Source organism: Podarcis filfolensis, assembly GCF_964270895.1.
Source record: "Podarcis filfolensis genome assembly, chromosome: 13".
Classification (NCBI taxonomy): domain Eukaryota; kingdom Metazoa; phylum Chordata; class Lepidosauria; order Squamata; family Lacertidae; genus Podarcis; species Podarcis filfolensis.
In genome coordinates, this window is record NC_139615.1 from 13856665 (window position 1) to 13877952 (window position 21288).

The following is a 21288-nucleotide window of genomic DNA, read 5'->3' on the forward strand; positions in this document are numbered from 1 at the left end:
CTCGCTCTGCGTCCCCGCGAGCAGCTTGTAGGAACGGAGTGGAGAGTTATGCGCATGCGCTTGTACGATGCAGCTTGGGTCAGGGCCCTACCCAAGATGGCGGCTGCGGTGCGACGCGGCGGGGGAGAGGAGCGTTGATGCGACGGCGCGACGAGCACCAATTCCCTTCCGAAGATGGCGGCTGCGAGGTGCTTGAGGAAAACGTGGAATTATCCTATGGCATTTAGGGTGGGTTTCCCCCCCCTTCGCCCCCGTTTATCCGCGAGAGGGCTGGGAGCGCTGTAAGCTTTGTATTTCCAGGCTTTCTTTAGGCTTGAGTTTCTTAGGTAGCCCGTGCCATTAATTTGCGGGTGGCCAGACTTTCCTGAACTGTGGCTTATAGGAGAATGTGATGCTCTCAGGTTGCAAACCCGCCCCAGTTTCGACCCAGATAAACCTAAAATGCTGGTGTGTTTTTCTTGTTTTCGGGATTTTTTTTGGGGGGGGGGTGTTTTGAATTGGTTCCGCTAATAATTTTATTGCTTTATTCTCTTTTTGAAAACGCGCTTTGAGGGTGATTATTTTTGTTTTTTTAAAGCAACCCAGCAGCATGCAAATGTTATGAAATTGCATGCAGCCTTAATAATTGCAATAACAATAGTGGTGGCGATGAAGACAAGCCCCCCCCCTTATCTAAAATGTGGATTCATCAATAACTCTGGTTATTTTTATTCTTTTGGGGCACCACCTGACTTGCTCTGGATTCTGCTTGGTTTTATGTTGTTCGTTTTTTCATGAAATCTATGTAAAATTCATACAACCTCAAAGCAGCTCGCAAATGGATAAGACACAAATGTTCAACCTCCAATATTTGGCTCTGTGACTTGTTTGTTAGTCCACCACTCTCCCCTCACTTGGAAATAATGAAGTTCATACTTCCACGTGGTGGTTATTTACGCCATGCTAGTCTTATTTGTTTACATTTATCTTCTCTTTCTCTCTGTGTATGTATTGTATGTATATCTTTCCACTCAAAGATATGGGCAGGGCATAAATAAATTGTTGTTGTTGTTGTTATTGTCAAAGCAGCTCACAACAGTAGCAAAATTGTTTTATGCCAACATAGCTTTGCAATTCTAATTAGACAGACATTCTGATGATTTTTAGTATTCCCCCCCATGGTGTTTTTTATTGTTGCCCTGATACTTTATGATATGGTGACATAGATACACTTCTATGAATAAAAGAAAACATTGTGAAATGCATAAAAGCAAACAATTAAAAATCATTTTGAAGATTAGCAAGTTTGTTTCTCTGAGCTTCTTAGCGATGTGGATGGTCACTGTTTGGCAAAGACAGTGTTGCATTGGGCCTCTCTAGCTTAGCAATGTTGTCCTACTACTTTCCTTGGCGGCATAAACTTGCATTACTCCCTATAGTTCAGTGTTTGAAACTTCCATTGTTCTAGGCGCATTTTGTGACAGGGACGTTTCTGAGTTTAGTACTGAGCCTGAGATTTCAGATTTAAATTGCAGAGTGGAAGGAAAGGAGGACCTTTTTCTGTCTCCCACTTCCAGCTACTCTGAGGAATATTAGTGGGGGTGGGCAGGGTAAGGACTAGACCGTTTAGCTGCAGTTCATTCATTTTCAGCTTTGTATTCTTGTTTTTAAAAAGTTCCTAGACATTCCATTGTTGTGCCCATAACCTAGTTTTAAGGTGCCATTTAGCTCCTGGCTTTCATATCTCAGTTTGTAGCACTGCTGTAATTCTGCCTGGCTGTGAACATGTCTTTGGGTCTCATAACTAGCCCTTTTTACTGTTTGTCTACCCTCAGGGCCTGGCTACTGTCATACCCAAGGTCTCCCAAGTAGATAATTCTTCTGATTTCTTGGGCAAAATTCCACATCGCCAGCACCCAGGCATCCTCCATCTCAAAAATGTTAGGCTTCCTCCTGAACTGGTAGAAGTAGCTCAATTTCTGGTAACTGGTAAGTAAAACCCATTAACAATGGCACCTCTGTGATATGTGGGGTGGGATGAAGGGTAGTCGACTCGTATGGACTTCATAGATTTGTTGGGTGGGCTGAGTTCACTCTTCCCAACTCCAGAGGTGCGGAGTTAAAGAATGATTTTGTAATAAACTTGTTGTTTTCTTGGTCCCGTGATGTTGTATATCGGGGCTGGAGAATACATGACCCTCCAGGGTGTGTTGGACTACAATTCCCAATCAACATGGGCAATAGTCAGAAATGAGAGTTGTAGACCTGTAAACTCTGGAGGACTACAGGTCTCCTAGCCTTGAAGAGGGAATGGTCCTTGGGACTTCGTTTTCTTATTTTGGTGTTAGATAGGGAGAGAGAGAGAGTATACACATATACACACACATGTGCAGTGATTGCTTTTTATTGTATTGCTCCTCTGAGCAATGCAAATGTATCAGAAATGCAGGATATAAATCATCTGCATGAATAAATAACAACAATAATAAAGGTAATATTTTGTAGCTTATTCCTCAAGGAGGTGCGGGGATTTGGACTTGCATCAATGAGGAGCTAAGCCTTCAAGTGTTGTGGGCCTAACTCTGTGCAGCTCCCTCTTGCAAAAAGTTAGACAGGCACCATCCCTACTGAGTTTCAGTTGCTTAGTCAAAATTCTTCTGTTTCAGGAGGCTTTTGCACCATGAATGCTTCTCAGATCTTTTCCTTTTCCTTTTAGATTTTAAATTATTGATGTTTTTTAATTTTTGAAGCCTTAATTTATGTTTTTAATTTTGTACATGGTATATTTTATAGCTGTAAGCTTCCTGGAGACCCACATTGGGAAAAGCAAGATATACATTTTTTAAATCATTAAATAATTAAGTGCTTCCCCACCCTTGTTGTGCAAGTACAGTTGTACCTCTAGTTGCAGACTTAATCTGTTTCGGGGTGCCATTCTCACCCCGAAAAGTCCGCAACTAGAGTGCCTCTTTTGCGCATGTGCATGGCGCAATCAAGCACTTCTGCGCATGTGCGAAGTGCGCAGATCACTTCTGCACTTGCTCAGGCTGCAAACCCAGAAAAACACTTCCAGGTTTGCTGCATTCATAAGCTGAAAGTCCGCAACAAGAGCAGAACGCAACACGATGTATGACTGTACACATCTACATTTTGAGTTGGTGACAGATCAAGGACAGACTGGATTGGGGAGCAAAAGACTAATGTTTTGTTGCTGCTTCTATTAAATACTTAGAATTCAAAACCCCTTGCTTATCTACTGCAGAATTGGGGGGGGATGTACTTACTACCTGTTGCTCATCCCCTGATAAGAAAGTTCCCTGCATGTTGATAGCATCATAGCAAGCTGAGAAAGTGCTTTGGGTCTTCAAGTGAGAGCTGCTGTAGGTGCCCCTACCCTGACTAGCTTTTCGTTCTCCCAGAATCCTCCATGCGGAATCTGGAGCAACAAACCAAGGCCCTCACCAACTACCTGTGGAGCCGCAAACGCCCCCTGGAGGCTGCAGATCTGCGTAGGAAGGCTCATGAATTGGAGCAGAAATTTCGGGAGAAGAAAAGTGAGTGCAGATTTGTGGGGTAGTTGTGGAGGAGACAGTACCTATTCAAAGAGAGTGAGGATATGATGCTGTTACCAAGTTAGCCATGTAACCTGCTGGGCAATCTTGAGCTAGTCACACTCTTTTAGCCTAACTTACCTTACATATTGTTGCATGGGGGTGGGTCAGAGAAAGGGGGTTGAATAATGATTGATACTAGTGTGGGAGAAGAGTGGGATTAAATAAAATAATTTGACTTCTTCTGTCTCAGATGCCACGGGCCCTCTGGATGAGGAAGCTGAGGCGAAGCTGCAGAAAAAGGTCTTGGATGCCCTCCGAAAAGCAACTTACCACTGGGAGGAGCTGAAGTGAGTGTCCTGGGGACCTTTCCAGAAACCAAGGACCTGATTCTCTTGGGAAGATTTGGTGCGAATATAGCATGCCGTCTCATATTACTGAACGTAGACTGGCAGATAAAGCCCTTCTTTTTTTGCAGAGCCTTTCTCTTTTTGTTTCACGTTCTAAATATGGAGAATCAATATGGTGACTTATTCCGAACAGTAATCTACAGCAAACTTACGTGGTCCTGGACATGCATTCTTACATGGCTTTAGATACAGTGGTACCTCGGGTTAAGATCTTAATTCATTCCGGAGGTCCGTTCTTAACCTGAAACTGTTCTTAACCTGAAGCACCACTTTAGCTAATGGGGCCTCCTGCTGCTGCCGCACCACCAGAGCATGATTTCTGTTCCCATCCTGAAGTAAAGTTCTTGACCTGAAGCACTATTTCTGGGTTAGCGGAGTCTGTAACCTGAAGCATATGTAACCTGAAGCGTATGTAACCTGAGGTACCACTGTAAATTCATGGAGAGTAGCACTGTCTGTTGGTGGCTACTATGCAAATGGATGTTTACTGCTTCTAGTGCCAGAGGTAAAGTGGGTCTGAATATCAGCTGCAAGCAGAATAGGGCTATCACCCTCATTTCCTGCTTGTGGGCTTTGCACAATAATCTTGTTAGCCATTATGGGAGTGTGATAGGAGAAGAAAGAAGGCTGGACCAGATGGGCCATGGTCCGGATCTGTTCTTTTGACGACTAATATGCTACTGAATCTGTATCCAAATATTTTAAGTATACTTTTTTTGCTGTTGCCTGCCTTTTGAGACTCACACCCGCTTCTGTTCAGATTTTGTCTTAACGCTAAAAACTAGAGGGTTGTTCATTGTTATTTAAATGGAAAGCGAGATTCTCAGAAGGTTGAATTAAATTTCGCCAGCCTGCAGAAGACACCCGGCTCTTTATTGTAACAAGGATAAATCGATAGCAGGAACTGGTAGTAGAGCAGATACGACCCATTACACAATTTAGACCAGCGGGGAGCTCTTGCTCAGCCCTTTTTTGTGGTGCTGTGTTTTCTTTCCCTTTTCTCTCAGTGGCACAGGCTGTGAGAATTGTGCTCCTTGCTGACTTGGTTATGTGGTTTGTCTTTTGCTAGGTACACTGAAGAGCTCAGCTTTATATACATGGCAGCCCGGATGGATGGGGTTTTTGCAGCTGTGACCCGAGCTTTCCATGAAGTAAGTTGACATTTCAAGTTTTCAGTGGGTGGAGCAGGGTGAGAAGATGGCTGTGTACTACATGTTCAAAATAACTTGGTGGCTATTAATTTACTAGTAGTTAAAACATCACCAACAAACATTCATTTGATAAAACTCTGGATTATTCAGGCCTCTGACTAGTGCAGCATCATTTAGATATGAGAACCCCAGGTTCTCATCCCCTTTGAGCAAAGGATTTGCTTTGTTGGGGTCTTCTGGCAAGCCCTACCTTTATGTAAACAAAACAAAAAAACCAGAGGGATTCTGTCTCCATCCATTGGCCCAAAGGAACAGGAGCCATGAATAGTTTCAAGAGAGGATCAGCCTGACCTGAGCTGCATATAAATGCCTTGCTATGGGTCACCACTTTGTCCTGGCCTTGAATAACAGATCATCCTTCTCTACATTTTCCCTCAGCACCTCTTCCTCATACGTCTTGCCTTTTTATTTTTGGATTTGTAAGACGGTTTGCAAACGCCCCACCCCCACCCCGCCAATTGGTATGAGCGAATTTGGCAAACAGTAATTTGCCTCTGCAAACAGGATTAAAAATACAGGAAATGAATAAAATAGATATGGCTTGGGTTCCCTGCCCCTCATATAAAATGCTTTCTGAGCCTGTGGTCAGTATTTCATTCTTGGTGACCTTCTGGGGGCCATATGACAGTGGATAGGGTGAGAGGCAAAAGTATGCAGATCAGGAAACAAAAAGTTTCCCTTTGTTCAATAGGCTAGTTTCTATACGTATGCACATGCACACTCCTCTGTCCTCCACCCTGGTGAGCAGGAGCCATTATTGGAGTTCAAGGGCACATTCCAGCCAGGTTAAGAATAATCAAGGAGGGTATTATTTGTGATGTGGTGTGAGAGTCCTGGGGAGCAAATGGAGATACATTCCCCATCCTTGATTTATACACTGCCCATTAAATGACCAAACTGCATTGTTTTTGCAATGGTTAACAACAGCCCTATAAGGTAGACTAGCATTATTTAGTATGATTCATAACCTGAGACTCTTAAAGCTGAGTGGCTTCTGCTCGCTCTATTAGCCCATGCACGAGCTGCAGTTAGGTGATCAAAGTTGCTTTGTACACTCTCCCTGCTGTGGCAGTGCAAAGCAAGTGTTTTCTGTAAGGTTTGCAACATTCCTTTTGAATTTCTAGGTATTTGAAACCCTTTTCGGCTGTGTGGTATCCCACTAAGCTTTCCTCAGAGTAGACCCCTAGAAATTGATATACATTAGGTCCATTAATTTTAGTAGGCCTACTCTTGAGTAAAACTTGGTTGAATGCCATCCTGTTTTGTTTTTGTATAGTTAATTACTTTGGTGTTCCTTTTAAAGTTATCGCACTGCAGGGTGCATTTGTAAATACCATACCCTACTTTCAAATGGAGAACGGGTTCATATGTTTTTTTCTTTTTTTTGTATATAATTTTTATTAAATTTTCTAAATTACATTTCAAAATATTCATTTAAACAACCTTAAATCAATGGCTTCCCTTCTTCCCTGTCCATGGTTCATTTTGCATACCATACATCCCTGCATATTTTACACGAACTAAGCCATTCAGTAATCCATTGTTACATCCATCAAAACTTATATACGCTGTTGAATTTATCTTAATGCTACAAGTGTTTTTAAATTAACACAATTTTCACCCATATATTCAGTAAATGTTTTCCAGTCTTCTTTAAACATGCATTCTTCTTGTTCTCTTATTCTATATGTCAAATCTGCAAACTGTGCATATTCCATCTGTTTTAAGTTGCCATTCTTCTTTGGTTGGGACCTCTCTCATTTTCCATTTTTGGGCTAACAAAACACGGGCCACAGTAGTAGCATACATAAATAGTCTCTTTTAACACCTCGGAATTTCCCTCTGAATTATCCCCCAACAAAAAGGACCCTGTTTTTTTTGGGAAAGGTTCATATGTATCTTCAGTTGACAGCAGTCCTTGGTTTACGAATCAATTTCTCTTTTTGCCTCCTTCAGATCCAGAAGAGAGTCTCGGACTTTGAGCCGCGCACCCTGTTGGATTTCGGCTCAGGAACGGGCGCTGTCACCTGGTGAGAACCATGTCAATTCCTGAGCAGCATTGAGGGAAGGAGGGAAATATTGATGTAAATAGGGGTGGGGAACCTGTGGCCCTCCTGCTGCTGGACTCCTAACTCCCATCAGCCAGCAGATTAGTGGTCAAGAATAGTAGTAGCTGTATTCCAGTATCTGGAGGGCCACGGGCTCTTTAACCCTGGTCCAGGAGTCTTCCCATCCCAGCAGCTCAGATCTGTTAGAAGAGACCATTCACAGACGTGCCACCCTGCTCCTTTCTTCCCTCTCCTCCACCTTCACTTTAGGGCAGCACACAGCATCTGGGGCAGGAGTATCAACGAGTACATGAACATCGACAGTTCGGCTTCAATGTTAGCCTTAGCTGAGAGGCTGATGAAAGGTGAGAGTTGTGAGTGGTGCTATGTGGAGAACTTCGTGTGGGGTGGGGTTCTTCATTGCCTGACATCTATCCAGGAGCCCTATCATGCCAGTGAAATACACCCCCCGCCCTGTCCTTGATTAATAGGTAGGATGCCAGATGCCCAATGAATGGGGAAATTATATGCAGGGACCATTGAAATGAAGGGAAGCTCTGCCCCTTTGCCCTTTTGTTGTGATTTGCACAGGGCAGTTCAGTGTAACCCTACTCTTTAAGCATCAAACCTCCGTCTGGGCCGTATGGCTTCAGACCCTTTCGTGCTGCAGTTCCCACCCATTGCCACTAGAATCATGGGAGCATAAGAAACTGCTCCACCTGGTATGCAGGCTGAGACCCTACCTGCCCGCAGACTGTCTCGCCAGAGTGGTGATGCTCTGGTTATCTCCCGCTTGGACTACTGCAATGTGCTCTACGTGGGGCTACCTATGAAGGTGACCTGGAAACTACAACTAGTCCAGAATGCGGCAGCTAGACTGGTGACTGGGAGCAGCCGATGAGACCATATAGCACCGGTCCTGAAAGACCTACATTGGCTCCCAGTAAGTTTCCGAGCACAATTCAAAGTGTTGGTGCTGACCTTTAAAGCCCTAAACGGCCTCAGCCCCGTAAACCTGAAGGAGCGCCTCCACCCCCATTGTTCAGCCTGGACACTGAGGTCCTGCTCCAAGGGCCTTCTGGCAGTTCCCTTGCTGCGAGAAGTGAGGTTACAGGGAATTAGGCAGAGGGCCTTTTTGGTAGTGGCGGCCGTCCTGTGGAACGCCCTCCCATCACATGTCAAGGAAATAACTATCTGACTTTTAGAAGACATCTCAGGGCAGCCCTGTTTAAGGAAGTTTTTCATGTTTGATCTTTTATTGTGTTTTTAATATCCTGTTGGAAGCCACCCAGAGTGGCTGGGGAGGCCCAGCCAGATGGTTGGGGTATGAGTAATAAATTATTATTATTATTATTATTATTATTATTATTATTATTATTATTATTATACAGAGTAAGGCCATTGGTCCATCTTTCTCAGTACTATAGACACTGGCTGGCAGTCGCTCCCCAGGGTTTCAGCAGGAGTCTCTCCCAGCCCTAGCTGGGGATATCAGGGATTGAGCGTAGCACCTTCTGCATGCAAAACGTACATTCTACTCACTGAGTTATAGCACTTAACCTGTTGTATTTGAGCTCCCACAAACCTCTCCGTGCTTCTACCTTTGTTTTTGTTCTTTTTTTAAAAAAACAATAACTACCCAGGCATTTCTGAGGACAAGAATCTCTGCATCCCAGGAGTCTACTTTCGGCAGTTCCTCCCAGTCTCACCAAAGGTAATAATAACAACTCATCTTAATTTCCTCCCAATGGGAGCTGCACTCAGAGCAGGATGAGTCCCAGGGGGTCTCGTTAAATCCGCATTCGGGTGCCTACAGTCCCCTGTTGTTCTGTTGACTGGGTACCATTGTGTGTTTTCCAGAATCCCACAAGGATTTCCCACTTGAACTGGTTAATTTCCCCATCTAACCAGGTTCCCCCTCCCATTCCCCAGGCTTAATGATTGGAACTGGTCTTTACCCGAGTTTGTTTTTAAATACTTCTTATGCTGTGTAAATTTTCCATTTAAAAAACGCTGCAAGTAGCCAACATTTGCCACACTTAAGTGCACTTAAGTATAATCAGAGATTTTCTCAAATAATACCAATGGCTTGAGCCATAAGAAAGTTCATGGGAGGAATTTTTCGCGTCTTCTGCTACTCTCACCGAATCCACAACGTATCTGTTACAGAGGGCCCCACAAAAATATCCATTATACAGAGGCCTCTTCTGCCCTCCCCAACTGCTGCCAGCCACCACCTGTTGGATCATTGCCCTGTGAAATAGGTTAAGCTTAGAGTGTACCTTTGTCACAGTCACCCGAGAAACTTCATGGCAGAGCAGAGAATGGACTGATCTTCCTGGTCTTAAGTCCAAGAGCTTGACTGTTACACTGCAGAAGTTGTCCACACTGGCTCTAAATTAAACTTTTGGCCTTTTTCCTTTCTTTTTTAAAAGACCCTAAAATTTGTAATTGAATATACCGTTCCTACATATTCCAGCCACATCTCTCTCTCCCTTTGCTCCACATGCAGGTGAAATTTGACCTTGTGGTTTCTGCTTTCTCACTCAACGAACTCCAAAGTTATGCTCAGAGAGTGGAGACAGTGCAGACACTCTGGAGAAAGACAGGTGGCTTTTTGGTAAGTGGACAAACAGCTTACCCATCTGATACTGTGTTTCTCCCCCTAAATACATGCAACTGAAGCAACCACATATACCTTCCCTGTTAACCTTGCCTTCCATTCTTCTGTTCCAGGGATAGGGAATAACTGGGTGTGGCCCATGTGGCCTCCCTACCCATCCTGCAGCATATCCTTGCCTCCTCTCTGCCCTCACTCCCTGTATTGTAGTAAGGCTTGGAGAAAGCTACCTATTTGGACCCTGCACACATACTACACGCTCACCATAATTAGAGGTGAGGGTGTGTGGAGCTCCTATTGGCTCCAGTAAATGGAGGGGGATATGCAGTTTCTATGGGACACAGGAGGCACTGTGGGTTAAACCACAGAGCCTAGGGCTTCCCGATCAGAAGGTCGGCGGTTCAAATCCCCGCGACGGGGTGGGCTCCTGTTGCTCGGTCCCTGCTCCTGCCAACCTAGCAGTTAGAAAGCACCTTCACGCTCCGGCGGGAAGGTAAACGGCGTTTCCATGCACTGCTCTGGTTTGCGAGAAGCGGCTTGGTCATGCTGGCCACATGACCCGGAAGCTGTATGCCGGCTCCCTCAGCCAATAAAGCAAGATGAGTGCCGCAACCCCGGAGTCGTCCGCGACTGGACCTAATGGTCCGGAGTCCCTTTACTTTTACCTATGCAGTTTCTATCGTCTCTGCAATTCTCTCTTTTTCTCTAACTGTGACCTGGATTCCTCTGTACATTGAATGAAAAGGGGGCTCCTGATTCTTAGGGCAACTCAGAGGAAACTCTGTGAGCTGCTGTTCCTGGATCACCAAGTCACGGCACTGAGAGAGCAGCAGAAAGTGGAGGCACCTGCTTCCTCTATATAAAATCTTAATATTGTAAGCTCCCCAGGACAGGGATTTCTTCTCGTGTGCCTTGCCCACTGGTGGTGCTATAGATAGTAACAACTTTCCCTTGCATTCCATGCACTGCAGAAGCCTGCTCTTCTTTGGGAATGGGGGGTGGGGCTGTTGCTCAGCACCCCCCAGTGTATAGTCTCTCCCTTGCCTTCATTTCCCCAGGTTCTGGTAGAGAATGGGACCAAAGAAGGTCATCAGATGCTCATGGAAGCCCGGGATCTTATATTAAAGGTGAGGCATTTCTCTGTGTTTGTGGCCTTTAAAGAAATGCACGCAGGCTATAAAATAGGAGTTGACAGCCTTTTTAGACCTGCGAGCAAATGCCTGGGGTGCAACCCCTGACTTCTTCCTGCTCCCCAGGGATAGAAAATGTGTGGGCACGCATACACATAGCTTTTAAAAGTGCTGAGTGAGCAAGTGGGAATGAGTGTCATTCTTCCACCTTCCCCTTCCAGTTCTGCATACTCTCCATGGGACAAAAGGTGATGGCCTCATAACCAAGGGGGGCTGTGAGTGTGACCACCAGAAGAAGACATCAAGGGTGTCGTTACACCCATGGGTGCTGTGTTGGTGACCCCTGAAATAAAACAATTGTTTAAAAAGGGGTATCGTGCCAGCACGTCAGCCTCCTTCTCTTAGACTGATGATTGCTTTATGCCTTCCCCAAAGTTTTTCTCTGGAGCGTGGACTGTAATTAATGAGTTTAAGATTCATAATTTCCCTCTTGAGGACCTTTAACCCCAAACTCTGCTAATTAACAAAACTGCTCCAGATTACCACTCTTATGTGCACAGATACTTAAGAATCCAATTTTAATTAAAGAAGGAAAGTTCATTCCCACCCACCCCATAATTGTAGCAGGCATTTAGGCTTGTCTCCATTTCAAATGGGCTTGAACTTTTAAACAAGTTGCTAGGCCTGTTCCTGTGGTGGCTGCACCTGCCCGACCTATGGCCCCTGTATTTTCCTCAATATTTAGCTTCCTTGCCCATGATTGAGGAAGGACTGTGAGAATGACATGCGTGACTGTTTAAATGAATTATGTTTATCTACCCCCATCCATCTTCTTCTGTAGGGCACAGATGAAGTGGTTCATGATCCAACAGAGCCTTCTGTTTTTGCCCCGGTGAGTTTTGAAATTTTCCTGAAGCTAGATTGAGTGAAAAGGAGCTGCTGCTGCTGCTGCTGAATCCTGAGAAGAAGGAGGTCTTGTAGATGGTTCCTAGGGCCAGGAATTAGGTGATTTACCTGTTCTGGACAGAATTGTATTCCCCTCCCCCGAAAGGAACAGGTGCCTCATTTGGGAGTGATCACAATCAGTCTTCATTGCTGAAGTGCTTAGGAGCACCTTTTGCCATCTTCGTCTGATTTGCCACATACAGTCGTTCCTGTTGTTAACCTCAAGTCTGGACTACTATAATGAACTGTATGTGGGCCTGCCCTTGAGGCTGGTCTGGAAGCTGCAGCTAGGTTGCTGCATGTGGTGCAGCACAGCTAATGCTCCTCTTGAGAATTGCACTGGCTGCCAGTATACAACGGATCCAGTTGTAAGCTTCTTGTATTGACATAGAGGGCCCTGAGCGACTTTAGACCAGACTACTCGAGGAACCGTCTTCTCCCACATCGAGCTGCTCTGTCACAGAGATCAGATCGTGAAGTACTGTTGGTCAGGTTTTGCATTGCAGTAATTGGGACAGGGCATTTTCTGTTGTGACACCGCCTCCAAGGAGGGAGCTGGTTAATGTCCCTTTGGTGCTTTCTAAAAACCTTCCACCCCATCTTCTGGCAACTGGAACCTATCTGTTTTGGTTTGAATATATTATTGTTACTTGTTTTATATTGTATGTGTTTTTTATTGCTGTGATTTTTAATGGTGTTGCTGTACACCTGCCCTGTGATTTTGAATGAAAGCCAGTCTAGAAATGTTTTAAATGTGCATTATAAATAACAGTACCAAAACTGTCAAACAGATACATGAGAGTAGTGGGAAGCTAATATGTAGTTCAGATATAACCATCTCAGTAGGATAAACCAAGAATGAACAACATGATGCCCCCCATATGTTGCTGAACTACAGCTCCCATTATCCTAGCCCATTTGCCATGTTGGCTAGGGTTGATGTGTTTTGGGAGTCCCAGTAACTTCTGGAGGGCAACAACCCCTAAGGTAAAGCAAGGTCTCTTTGACTGAGAACGAGTGCTGTTTCTGCAAGTTCCGTCTACCCATCTCTTGTGTGTTTGAATTCAGTATTTATGGGGCTTGTTAAACCACAATTTCCCTTTTCATCCTAGCTGAAGTCTCGCTTGCAACCTTGGAAAAAATACTGTGGTTTGCAGTCTGTTTTAGTGGGTGGAACATAAACCACGGCATCTAAATTGTACCAAGTATGTAAGAAACGAGAGGTTTTGAAATGAGATGCAGGAAACAGGCTGTTCATTTGGCTTATTGGACCAAGATTGTTTCATCTGGACCATGTCTAATAAATTCTTCCACTTAGAGCAATGTGGAGTAGATAGGATGCAAAGGCTTGTTAATTTGGGGGGGGGGGGCTGTGGGCAAATTAGACTTTGGTTGTCTTCTATTCCCAGAGAGATAAATAACCCTACCATAACCTGAGACTAACAGATACTTTCTGCCCTTTCTCTCTTATGCTCAGTGTCCGCACCATTTGCCATGCCCTCGTTTGTCACCTGACCGTATCCTGCCATGTAACTTCACCCAGACGTATTTCCCGCTGCCTTTCAGTTGGGTGAGTTTCCACTTATTCCGCTTATTTTCCACATTGTATGTTGATCAACCTCCTGTTGTGTTCAATTAGCTTGGGGTGTAGTTACAAGCAATAGGCTGGTTGGCTCAGCTTAACTCATTTCCAATATACCGTATTTTTCGCCCTATAGGATGCACTTTTTCCCCTCCAAAAATGAAGGGGAAATGTGTGTGCATCCTATGGGTCGAATGCAGGCTTTCGCTGAAGCCTGGAGAGCGAGAGGGGTCGGTGCGCACCGACCCCTCTCGCTCTCCAGGCTTCGGGAAGCTATCCGCAAGCCTTGGGAGCCTGCGGGAGTTCGCTGAGCAGTTGCACCCGGGCTTCAAGTAGCTCTGCGCAAGCCGCAGGAGCCCTCCCACGGCTTGCGGAGAGCAGCTTGTTCTGGGGGCTGGGGTCAGGGGAAGCTCGGGCTTCCCCCGCCCCAGCCCCGCGCCTGGCGGGGGGAAATAAATTTTTTTTCTTTATTTCCCCCCCAAAAAAACTAGGTGCGCCCTATGAGCCGGTGCGCCCTATGGGGCGAAAAATACGGTAACTTAACTACGTTTCCCTACCCTATAGACTGCAAAAAAGCATACCGAGCCCTTTTATTAGTTGTCACCATTCATGCAGGCAGTTCCTCTGCACAGCGGGGTCACAAAACTATGACATAGCACACTTGAGAGCATGCACAGAGCAGAAAGCAAGAGGGGGGAGGGGGCCAAATTGTGTCCTCACTCAGGGTGCCAATAAAAACCTGCTCACTTGTCCACGGTGATGTGTTTTGTATTGTTTTTGTTACATAGACGCTTTTCCCATGCATGAACGATACGGGGCAAAGGGACATGTTATTAGGCTCCATTAACAGCATCTGTCAAATACCCTGCCCTTCTCCCTTCACCTCTCTCATCCTGGGGGATCAGGGCTGGGAAATGCTGGCATGCTGAACCGGATAGGGAGTCGGGCAGCTCAATTAATCCACACCTGATTCAACATGAAGCCAACTTCAAGAGTTGGATTGCCCTTTAGCAAAGGCTGGGAAGCAAATTAGTTAGTGAGGGCGGGAAGCTGTATTCTTCAGAGATCCATTTTCCCCTTCCCAACCTTCTGTGTCTTCCTCCAGAACCCACCAAAGAAGGAGGAGAAATTCTCATACCTGATCCTACGCAGAGGATCGGGGGAACTGGAGCAGCCCTGGCCTCGGATCACAAAGCCTGTCCTTTGCCGTACCCGCCATGTCCACGTCCACCTGTGCTGTCCCGATGGCAGCCTTCAGCACGCAGTGATTACTTCAAAGAAACACGGCAGGTACTGGATCTCTTCTCCCGAAGGTGGGAGGAGCCTTGGTTCTAGACTCTCATTCATTCTCTGGTGGCGCGTTGGGTGTAGACTTTCCCCCTACTTCTAATATTTTAATTTTATTTCAAGATTCAAAGTTATACTTTGTCACTCAACAGTTATAATCCTATGGGACGTGGGTGGCGCTGTGGGTAAAACCTCAGCGCCTAGGACTTGCCGATCGCATGGTCGGCGGTTCGAATCCCCACGACGGGGTGAGCTCCCGTCATTCGGTCCCAGCTCCTGCCCACCTAGCAGTTCGAAAGCACCCTTAAGTGCAAGTAGATAAATAGGTACCGCTTTATAGCGGGAAGGTAAACGGTGTTTCCGTGTGCTGCTCTGGTGCCAGTTCGCCGGAGCAGCTTCGTCACGCTGGCCACATGACCCGGAAGTGTCTGCGGACAGCGCTGGCCCCCAGCCTCTTAAGTGAGATGGGCGCACAACCCTAGAGTCTGTCAAGACTGGCCCGTACGGGCAGGGGTACCTTTACCTTTACCTTTACTTTGATTCTCTGGACAAAGTAACTGTAAGAGTGATCAAGGCACCGGAGCAACTTCCCTTTGAGAAAGATTATATCATTTGGGGCTTTTAGCTTAGAAAAATAGCCAGTAAAATGTATGTTTGTGTGTACTATGCGTGGTGTGGAGTAATGTAAACAGGGAGAGATTTTACACCCTCTCTCATGTAGGGATCATTTTCACCCATCGTTCTCTCCTACAGGGATATTTACAGATGTGCCCGGAACTGTGAATGTGGAGATCGCCTCCCTGTTTTGAACCTGGATAGCGAGCCAGACTCGGGAGAAGAGAGAGGCGACACGGATGAAGATCACCGTTGATGGGAGCTCTGTACAGCCACCCTCCTCATCCCAGCATATACCACATCCTCTAAGAGACACCTTGCATCAGATTGGCTTACAAATGCTGGATGGCTTTCCAGAATCCATGAGCTGGTTGGATAAACTGGTGCCACAAGTCACATTTCCAGGCCTTCCTGGCCTAGTGGGGGAATTGTGGCATCTTAGAGAGCAGAAGCTTTCGGTAAGCTTCAGGCAGTTTTATATCAGTGTTAGACATACAGAAGTTGTTCCTGCTCCTTGGAGACACACTGCGCATGTATTTATTGTAGATCTGTTTTTGCTGTGGTCTTACATGGCTGCATATTTATTCATAAACTCCAAAGAGTCATTTTCTACTTAACCAGTCACCAGAGGTGCTTTGCCCGTCTATATTCTCTGTCCGAGATGTGCAGATTGCAGGCTGAAAACAAAACATCAAGCTCTCTGGTGTGTCTGTTTCTGCTGCTACCCCTTTTCAGGTGGTAAGGTGTACAGGGTTGAACCTTTAAATCCCTCCCCTGTTCTCACTTCTCTAAAATCTATCTGTTCAAGACCCCTGTATTGTGGAAAGGATAGCTCCAAACCTCCCTGTTATTGTATTCATAGGAGGGATGTTATGGGAGAAAAGATCTCCAGAAAGATCTCCCCTCCCATGCAAAAAAAAAAAAAAAGGATTGCAAGGTGCTTCTGCCTGTTTGTCCTAGTTCTTAGGTAAAGTCCCTGTTTGAAGAGACTGAGTAAACCTGTTGGTGCAGTTACTCTCATAGGAACCCAGTAGGAAGCTTAATGCAGCTGGACTGCATGGGAAGCCTTGCCTATGCATGGGGAACCTGTGAGTCTCTGGAGATTAGACTTCCATCGGCCTCCCATGGTCAGAGATGATGGGGGTGGTTGTCCAGCACTATCTGGACCGCCCTAGACAAGCCACCTTTAGGCTGGGAGGAGCTGACTCTGGGGCTTAGTGCAGATGAATTTCTCCTTTAAAACGTGGACAGTCGGGTTGGATAAAGAATGTCAAAGCAGCAGAGATCCTTTCCCTTTCCTTCAAGGCAGGCTCATGGGCGGCAGAATGTGATTCTAAATGGAATTCGTGGGGGTGAGCCTGAAACAAGGAGCTGGTAGATCTCTAGTTTTGGTCCAGGGCTGAAGGGTGTGATCTTGACTCTTGGTTTCATTCTCAGCTCTGGAATTAGAGGTTTGAAATAGGGCTAGGAGGGATCCTGGATTCAGTTCCTTGTTTTGGAATTGGGGCAGAGAGTGGAGAAGAGCCAAGTGTGTGGGAGCTGGGATTCCTGAGGTGTGCAAACAACTCTAGGATGAGTGCTGCAATTAATGTATTGTTAGGTGATTTTAAAAAAAATAAATCCTGTCTTCTATGGTGTTCACACTCCCAAAATGGTTTAGCAACAGATAAGAAAATATAACAAAGTTTATATAGAGCAAGAACATTAAAGTAAGAGCAGCAGGCTGCACAGATGTTACTGGCCCAGAGATGGAAAGAAGACAAAGTTCCCACCAGAGAAGAGTGGCAGGTGAAGTTAATGGACTATGCTGAAATGGCTAAAATGACTGGAAGAGTCAGAAATCAGGAAGACCAAAACTTTAACAAGCAATGGGGGAAATTTATAACTTACCTTAAGGACCATTGTAAACAGGTAAAATTGCTAGTAGGACTGGAATATCGCTTGTAGCTTAAGGTTGAATTCTGGACATAATGGAAGAGGTTTTCGGATTATCATAAAAGAAGCGGGAGGAAAGGATTAATAACAGGGCCCACAAAGAGGAGGATGGAAGTCCTTGGAATCTTGTTTTTATGATACATTTCTGTCAGATTTTAATTTGAAAAACCAAATAAATTTTATAAAAAAAATAAAGTAAGAGCAGCCAATGTAGTGTGATAAAATTAAAAGGATACAGGCACAGTGTTGTAAAATTATTACAAACCAAACTGGAATTGAACTCAGTTTTTAAGGCTCTTGTAAACATCAGCGTTTCATGCTTATCTCCCACAGCTGGAGGGTGTGTGTGTATGAGTGAACACAGTGAAGTCCCTGTCCATGGTACTTACTGTCATTAAAGGTCTCAGCAGTATACCAGAGAAGAGCACCAGGGTTAAGGTTCAGGCAGGTACAGATGAGTGTGGATGGTCCTTCAGGTATCTGGTTCCCAACCATACAGGGCTGCTTAGATTACTGCTGCCCTGCTGAAGCTAAGGAGGTCTTGGTCTGGTCAGTGTCTGGGTGGCTGATGACTGCTTTGGGTTTCATGATGGGGAAAATGAGCTATAACTGAGTAATAAAGTAACTTCACTCCTGCTTGCAAAGTCCAGGTTTTCAGCACTTCCTGCCTCCGGTGAAGCAGATGAACTTGGTTCTTTGCTCGAGATTCACCGCCCATGTGCCTGAGGATCCCAAGACTCTGGAATGTGCAAGTGCCCCACTGACTCAGGTTGCACTCCGGGGCATCCTTTATAAAACCCGCTAACTCTCATCACTAGGGCATACTGCTGAGTTCCAATCTTCTGAGCCATGCAGATGGAAGAGGCAGCTATGCTTTAATGCGCCACCAGGGGGAAGTCTATGATCCTGCTTCTGAATTCTACTAGAAGAGCTTGGCTACAAGGCCAGGCTCATATTTTAAGGCCCATTAAAATAAGGGCGGGCTTCATTCTCATTGCGGAGTGAGTGATCTGAGAAAAGTGCATGGACCAGAGAGCTTCATTCAGCTGGTCCTTGGGAAGAGTGCAGAACAGTTTGTAATACCTGTACTGGGCCCTGCTAGGTGGTAGGATCCCAGCTGCTAAGGCAGCCTGGAATTGCATTGTGGGAAAATGACACCCTCCCAGCATCTCTGGTCCCTGGTGTGTCAGGATGAAGGAAGACCTCTGGATCTTGTGACTGGCTCTAGGTCAGAGTGAGCAAATGTAGCTCAGCAGTCATGCATGTGCTTCACCTGCATTTAGAACTGGGAACGCACCATTTCAAAAACCCTGCAGAGTCCCTGCCAACCAGTGAAGTCAACCCAAAATCATTACATTTTATATCTCATCTTTCTTATATGGAGTTGCCACACAAAGGATTTCTTGCTGGTCTCTTCTCTGGGCACCAACTAGTCTCAAACCTGCTCAGCATCACTAAGACTTTTGCATCCTGTGTTCTGCATCATACAGACCACAGATGTGTTACAAAAGGAGGGACAACTCAGAATACCTCTGCTTGCAAATTCTATAATGTGAACAGAGTTCCAGAACCCCCGTCCCATCCAGACTTCCCTGGTTCAGCTCATGATTTGAGCATGGGAAAAAATCCACCACCCACTGCCACTTCCCACTCTGGAACACAGGTAGATTCCTCATACTAAGCCAAGGGGAGGGGGAAAATAAATCTAGCTCAGTATTTGACTATGGTTATCTCCCGCTTGGACTACTGCAGGGGTCAGCAAACTTTTTCATCGGGACTGGTCCACTGTCCCTCAGACCTCGTGGGGGGCCAAACTATATTTTGAAAAAAATATATATGAACGAATTCCTGTGCCCCACAAATAACCCAGAGATGTATTTTAAATAAAAGCACATGTTCTACTCATGTAAAAACACCAGGCAGGCCCCACAAATAACCCAGAGATGCATTTTCAATAAAAGGACACATTATACTCATGTAAAAACATGCTGATTCCCGGACTGCCGGCGGGCCAGATTTAGAAGGCGATTGGGCCGGATCCGGCCCCCAGGCCTTAGTTTGCCTACCCATGGACTACTGCAATGTGCTGTACGTGGGGCTACCTTTGAAGGTGATCCAAAAACTACGACTAATCCAGAATGTGGCAGCTAGACTGGTGACTGGGAGCAGCTGTCAAGACCATATTACACCTGTGATGAAAGACCTGCATTGGCTCCCAGTACATCTCTGAGCACAATTCAAAATGTGGTGGTGGTGATGACCTTTAAAGCCCTAAACAGCCTTGGCCCAGTATACCTGAATAAGCGTCTCCACCTCCATCTTTCAGCCCAGACACTGAGGTCTAGCTCTGAGGTTCCCTCCCTGCAAGAAGTGAGGTTACAGGGCCTTCTCGGTAGTGGCGCCCGCCCTGTGGAACGCCCCCCATCAGATGTCAAGGAAATAAACAACTATCTGACTTTTAGAAGACATCTGAAGGCAGCCCTGTTTAGGGAAGTTTTAATGTTAAAACCAGAGTGGTTGGAGAAAGGGGAGGCCTCCCTCCATCCTGGCATACCAGGGACCAGTGATGCTGGGAGGGTATAATTTCTTCCCTGGATGTTGATCTTCCACTTTACCAAACAGGTTTACTGGGTCTATATATTTGAAATGCGGTTTTGTGGAATTTAGAATGACACCCAGAAGTAGCAATTTCCATCACAAAGAAAGCCTTACACCACTTCAGTTCACTTCCTTGTTTTTAGAATGTCTTTTCCAGCTATTGCAAAGTTGTGCAATAGCAGGAAATATAGTTTCCAAAAAACCCATGCATTGTTATGCTACTCCTTGTTGTGCAGTTTGCAGAATAGGAAGAATTTTTGAAAAACTGAAAATCCCGGGGGCAGGGAGGACAGAATGGTGACTTAATACAAGGGGGGGGGGACCGCCAGTTCTCCACATGTTGCACAACAACTCCCATCATCTCTGACCTTTTGCTGTGGTGGCTGGAGCTGATGGGAGTTGGTAGCCCAATAACATCAGGAAGCCCAGTCTCTCTCTCTCTCTCTCTCTCTCTCTCTCTCTCTCTCTCTCTCTCTCTCACACACACACACACACACACACGTCAAAGGAAATCACTACTTTTCATTTGCAATGTTAAAATAGGCAAAGGGTGCCCCCCTGTTTCAAGTTCTGAAGCCAATGATTGTGTATTTCAAAAAACAAGAATATAAATAAATCTTCATTCCAGATACACTTGCTTTTCTGCTATAAGGCTTTTGGAGGGGCAATATTTGCTTCAAGCAAATGGCTCGTGGCTATGTTTTCTTTAGTGCTAGGTCAGTGCACATGCCTGCAGTCCATTCTGACATTCACAGTTCCTGCCCAAAGAAAAATAGAGCAGCGCTGGGAGAACCCCATTTCTCTCTCCTACTCTCAAGCGTGTCTCAATCCAGCCTTAATCTCACCTGCTGGTGCTGTTGTGAGCCAAAGGACTTGGGTGCAAAAAACGTGAGCCTCTGGTCTCCACTTGAGAGTCCTTTTGTAGATTTGTTTCCTTGGCTTCAGACAGTGGAGGAAAAGCCCTGCGTTTTTCTTAGCTGTGGTGGAGTAATGAGGTAGCTAATGTAGCAATCCAAACTTGTTGGTTTGCTCTCAATGAAACCAAGTTTGAAAAGCGAAGGCTCTTGGGTGCGGCTCCAGCCAGCCTGTCAAACCAGTCTGGGAGCTGGCAGGCAAAATAAAGGCAGGTGGGATAGCCTAGTTAGCTCCAGTCAGAATTAGCATGAAGGGTCTTTATCTTGAATAGCTCAGGCTCCTTAACTAAAGTTGCCTCATTTGGTTGATTATTGCATAACCTCAACAGAATAGATCTTACTGATTTAGTACAAAGGTGGAGGTTCTGTAGCCCAACTATTGCTTGACTCCCAGCCCCCAGCAGCCCCAACCTGCATGAAATCTTGCTGCTCTGCTGTTCCACATTTACACAGCCGCCAAAAG

The 21288-nt window shown here is 45.6% G+C and overlaps 2 protein-coding genes across 2 annotated transcripts in view; both read left to right on the forward strand.

Moving 5' to 3' along the window:
* Positions 1-21288, forward strand: part of LOC310748466 (ribonuclease-like) — an 81048-nt gene that overhangs the window by 9127 nt on the left and 50633 nt on the right. The gene's annotated exons all lie outside the window — the stretch shown is intronic.
* The window catches only part of METTL17 (methyltransferase like 17), a 151298-nt gene continuing 130042 nt past the window's right edge, over positions 33-21288 (forward strand). Inside the window, exons 1-14 of the mRNA XM_083584202.1 lie at positions 33-228; positions 1815-1968; positions 3399-3533; positions 3784-3880; positions 5010-5091; positions 7108-7181; positions 7470-7564; positions 8843-8913; positions 9712-9819; positions 10878-10946; positions 11791-11841; positions 13372-13464; positions 14582-14766; positions 15517-18144. Coding sequence (XP_083440328.1) covers positions 175-228; positions 1815-1968; positions 3399-3533; positions 3784-3880; positions 5010-5091; positions 7108-7181; positions 7470-7564; positions 8843-8913; positions 9712-9819; positions 10878-10946; positions 11791-11841; positions 13372-13464; positions 14582-14766; positions 15517-15634 — 1386 coding nt within the window. The 5' untranslated portion in view covers positions 33-174 and the 3' untranslated portion in view covers positions 15635-18144. The remainder of the gene's footprint in view (positions 229-1814; positions 1969-3398; positions 3534-3783; positions 3881-5009; positions 5092-7107; positions 7182-7469; positions 7565-8842; positions 8914-9711; positions 9820-10877; positions 10947-11790; positions 11842-13371; positions 13465-14581; positions 14767-15516; positions 18145-21288) is intronic.